Source organism: Gossypium arboreum, chromosome 10 (genome assembly GCF_025698485.1).
Source record: "Gossypium arboreum isolate Shixiya-1 chromosome 10, ASM2569848v2, whole genome shotgun sequence".
In the NCBI taxonomy this organism is placed as follows: Eukaryota; Viridiplantae; Streptophyta; class Magnoliopsida; order Malvales; family Malvaceae; genus Gossypium; species Gossypium arboreum.
In genome coordinates this window covers 110426557-110431495 of record NC_069079.1, presented here as the reverse complement: position 1 = coordinate 110431495, position 4939 = coordinate 110426557, and the positions used below count along the sequence as shown (strand labels likewise).

Sequence of the window (4939 nt, the reverse complement as noted above, 5' to 3'; positions counted from 1 at the left end):
GCATGCTTAGTCAAAAGTTCGTACAACATCAAAGTTAGTTAAAATGAGCCTTCACTTCCATTAACTCCATAATCAAATTTCAAAATACTCGATAGCATATGAACCTACATGACTGAAATAGAGTCGTTTTGAAAATTAAAATTTTTTATAAAATAAACTTTGACATGGAATTAGAAAATTTCTAAATTACCGGAGTTAGGTATCTTTAAAATTGTTATTTTAAATTAGAGAAATGTTCATCCGTGCTTTCGAATTTTTCTTTGAAATTAGGGAAATGTTCATCCGGGAGCGTTGTTCAACAATTGAAGGTTTTTGGCATTTAATTTCTTTTGAAAACAAGCAGTTTGGCTAAAATTGAAACATTGAGAGCAAAATTACTCAAAAACAAAAAAAAAATGAAATTTCCCAAAAGATTTAAAGTCATTTAGGTCATTTTCATCAATACGCCAAAAAGAAGAGGCATTTATTTAACCTCCATTCCTACATGTATTCACCATTAAAAGTTGAAAATTTAAACTATGAAACTAATTTTTTTTAAAAAAAACAAATAACATAATGAAAAAAAATCAATATTAATTTAGAAATTCAGTTTTACCTCTTTCTAGCCAATTGCTCCCGTTTGGTTCCGATATTTTATTAGTTTCCGTTTGGTTCTCCAATCATACGATTCAATTTATATAATTAATTCACCAAACCAAACCGGCCATTATCATTTCAACCAGTCTGAGTTTTTCATCCATGGTTGCATTCCTCTGTGCCAATGAACTAAAAACTCCACTGCTTATTGCATCATGCTTTTCTACATCAATCAAAGCATAACTTCGCAAACTACTGAAACCATCGTATTTAGATAGTTGGAACAGAACATCTAAAAAGAGTTTCACCAGGAATTGAATAATCAAAACTTACATAAGTATTTTTATCATGCTTGCATATATATATATATATATGGTAATTGATTGCTGACACATACTGTTAATTACAGTAGCTGATACTTATCAAGCTGGTATAATATATTACAGATTGATTCATTATAGATGTAAATAAATGTCTTTGAAGGGTTTCTTACTTCTTGTTGAACTAATACGGCAAAGCGAGTACAGGTCAACCGAGATCCTTGAGGCGAGAACTACGAACCATCCATAAAAACAGCACCATGTCCGCTGGATTTCATGAACTTCTTGAACAAAAGAACCAAAATTGCTATCGTAAGTCCAACGGCAGCCCATGTAAACAAGCGGTCATCGGCAGATCTTTGAACCCTCATCTCTGGCCTTTGCAGTGGCTGATTACTTGATTCCTCGGCAGGAATCTCTCTTGCAGCCCTCACTCCCATTACAGCAGTACCTGGATTAGCATTGGCCAGAACCAGAGGCTCTTCTTCGACAGCCCTGTCACCTACTACTGGGTTCGGTAGCCCATTCCCAGCAACCATGGTAACAGAATCCTTCTGATTAGCCTGAGCTTCTCCGTCACTGTTAGTAGGGTGCTCTTCCAAGGCCTGTGAAGGGCTGAGTTGAGGGACAGGGGGTGTCTTGCTTAACATATATTCATGTATCTGTGCCATCAAAAGTTTCATTAAAAGGAAACCAAAATTACCTTATAGGCAATAATTTATGCAGAACATACCTCATCAATAAGTTTTTGGCGGTCAGGATTCCCATATTTGGGTGGAGATTCACGAGATTTTATGGCAAGAGCACGTCGTTCTTCCTTCTTATAATCTAGAGAACCTAAAGCACCATTTGGGTTGGTGGGCATGAAAGCTATCAGTGCCACTAGAGCGGTCCGCACTATCAATACCAACAGCCAGATTAGCCAGGTTTTATCTAGATTTTGTTTGAGATGGAAGAGAATGTACGCATATTCCTTCAATATTCAAAGTTGTAACTAGTTTCTTATCATTCAATGAGCAACTTGTATTTCATAAAAATTGGGGGATCGAACTTTCAGGCATTAAGATGCGTTTCAGTCATCTCATATGAGATTCCCAACATGTCATTTCTCAAGTTTCACTAATTAAACCTTTTAACCAACAAAGTATCAGCTGTTCACACAAAATCTTTTGGTTCCAATCCAAAATACAGATAAAGAGGAAACTCAGATTAATGACATGCCAGAATGAAGGGACACGAAATAGTACTAATGTAACTATATTGTTTAAAGATTTGGAAGGGTCAGAGAAATGGTTGCTTCTCGGCTAGGTCAGCCTATCACCTCATTCAACAAAGTACGAAGGAACTACAAAGAAAAGACCACAGATCGATTTGGTGAATTAAAAGTCCAAATGTATGTGTTTTTGTTTGGCTTTTATTTAGTGATAAGTAAATACAAATGAGATTCAGATCAAGAAGAAATTATATTGGACGGCTCTTGTGGCGTTGCCTAATGGAGTTGGAAGCACCTTTGCCTGCAATTAGGGACTGTTCTTTTGTTCATGAAGTTTAGTATTGCTGATCAATGAATGGAACCATTGGAGTTGATCGTTTTGGTGGCAAAGAAAATTACTAAGAAGGCCATGGAGGTTATTAAAGGAAGATAAGGTGCTGTTATCCGGATTTTATGAACCAAAAAAAGAAAACCATATCAATTCACCATATCAATTCACTAGTTGCAACTTGAACTTTTGTGAATGCTTTCAAAGAGCTTCATCAAATAGCAGTGGTATCAACATTACAACACAAAATACTACTTCATTATACACATATCTGGATTTTATATGCAATTTATATCAAAATTCGCTATGCCTTTTCATTCAAGGTAAATGATAATACTCACCACTCCAAGATGGCTGCCAATGCTCCGGGTGGTGATTCGATATACTTAAGCAAATTTTCGTCTGGGTTTCAAAACGCCCATTTGGCTGAAACATACGGACAGGCAAATTAGGACATCAAATTAGATAATTACCAACACAAAAGATATATGAATAAAGTGAGCGCTTACAGTCAGCAACATAAATGAAGGGGGCTTAAATGGATACTCAGCAGGCAATTGGATCCTTCCATGATAAATCCCTCCCTCAAATTCAGAATCCCTGGGACCCCTAATTGCAAATTGCCATTCAAATATATTCTCCTGAAAACCAAGAAAAGAAAACCCTTTTTTTTTCATGAAAAACCACAGTAATCTCATAAACCAACAAACAATTTGCCTCTTAACGTACAACCCACGTTCCATCCAGAACCTTACTCATCAAATTGGAACTCAAGAAAGCCCTAAAATTTTAAGATTTGAGAGGAAAAACAGACCTCAAGAGGGAGGCTCGTGAAATCATCAGAGGGATTGGATTGCATCTCCTTGACCTCTTGTAATATCCTCTTCACCGCCGGATTCTTGAGGTTATACTTGTCCTCAGCCATTTGGATCACGATCTGATCAAATATCCAACCGCCGCCGCCGCTACCACCTCCGTTACGATCTGCTGAGTAACCCGTCCGTACGTATTTAAATACGTATTTTCGAGTGTTTGAAGAAAGAAGAAGAGAGAGAGAGAGAGAGTAGATTTTTATTTATTTAATGGAGAGAAAGGAAGAGAGAGAGAAAGAAGAGTTCGGACTTGAGTTGCTGACTTGACACGTCATGTGATACATGTTTGAAGACGTGGCAGTATGTTATTGGAGTATAGGCATTAGTCTTTTTGTTTCTATTGGTTTCTGTAACTTCCTTCTTTGAAAATACGGTCAACTGCACTAAAGGTCACCAGACTATTCATTTTTAAATTTAGTCATCTAAATATATATTTTATCATTTAACTATCAAATTTTTTTAAAATTTAGTCACACAACTAATCAAAATTATTTTTTTCTATTTCAGTTAGGTGTTATTAAATATATGAGAGAGTGACATGACAATTAAAAATCAGTATAATTAAATTTAATTATTAACTTTTACATATTATATTAATTTAATCATAATTTCAAAAAAATTAACCTTCAAAATTTATAAATAATCTTAATTTAATCCTCAAAATTTACTATCCTCTCCCACTTTCCTTCCCACCACTACCATCATTGTCTCCACATTCTCCTAAAAAATTTTGATTTATTTATATACCTTTTGTGTCGTGTGATCAAAACTATATGCCAAGTCTGCCAAGCAGTGAGGAAGATCGGAATCTTAGGGTAAAACTGCTCTCCATTGCATGGCATTGGTGAAAGAGTTAAAGCAACGGAGAGCCTCGGGTTTTTAAGTTTTCAATGGCATTGGCAAAGTTAGGATGGGTATAATGTCACTTCCTCTCCAATATTTACTCTTCAAATTTAGGATGTTCAAACGGTCGGTTTGATTATTAACCGAATTAGATTAGCATTAATTGAATTAATTAAATTATATAATTCTTTAACTGTTAACTAAATCGAAATTTTTTAAAAAAATTTAATTGAACCAAAATATTTCGATTAACTGAATTAACCAAAATTAACTGAAATATATGTTTTTGTCTCGAAAGTTAACAGAATTAACCTAAACTTTATGTCTTGAAACATTACATAAGTCTTGAAATTAATACATAATATTAATTATTAAGTTTAATTAATTCGATTAATTACTCGATTTCAAACTAAATTAATCAATAACTGAAAGTTCAAAAAACCCATTAATCGACCTCCGACCAAACTAAGTTTGACCACTGACCAATTAACCGAATTAGATCGATTCAGTCAGTTAATTTAGTTTTAACCGAAGTTTGAACCCCCTACTTAGACCAGACATTTCTTACTCTTTTAAACTCTCTAGAGTTTGTTATTGTTTTTATTTTAATAATTTTCTCTTGTTCTTTTCCTTATATCAACTGAATTTGTATTCAGTATCTCTGCTGTTGTCACTTGATAGGAGGAGGTGGAGGCAACGATGGTTGGGGTAGGGGAAGTGGAAGAGGAACAGGAAGAAGAAGGTAAATTTTGATGATTAAGGGCCTGTTTAGTAGTGCTTAAAAAAA

At 34.7% G+C, this 4939-nt stretch overlaps 1 protein-coding gene across 1 annotated transcript; it reads right to left on the bottom strand.

The window, feature by feature from the left end:
* Window positions 1-820: 820 nt before the first annotated feature.
* LOC108487020 (ubiquitin-conjugating enzyme E2 32-like) lies at window positions 821-3555 on the bottom strand. The gene is made up of 5 exons (XM_017791221.2): window positions 3252-3555; window positions 2947-3078; window positions 2779-2863; window positions 1630-1793; window positions 821-1558 (listed from the first exon to the last, which is right to left on the bottom strand). The coding sequence occupies exons 1-5, from the start codon at window positions 3360-3362 to the stop codon at window positions 1130-1132; spliced, it is 921 nt and encodes a 306-aa protein (XP_017646710.1). The 5' UTR covers window positions 3363-3555; the 3' UTR covers window positions 821-1129.
* Window positions 3556-4939: the final 1384 nt, after the last annotated feature.

Excerpts from the sequence above, each read along its gene's own strand:
- LOC108487020 (XM_017791221.2), bottom strand. The coding sequence starts at position 3,362 with ATGGCTGAGGACAAGTATAACCTCAAGAATCCGGCGGTGAAGAGGATA. Across the intron at positions 3,079-3,251 it reads TCACGAGCCTCCCTCTTGAG|GAGAATATATTTGAATGGCA; the intron begins GTCTGTTTTTCC and ends CTTGGTTTTCAG. Across the intron at positions 1,559-1,629 it reads GCCAAAAACTTATTGATGAG|ATACATGAATATATGTTAAG; the intron begins GTATGTTCTGCA and ends TTGATGGCACAG.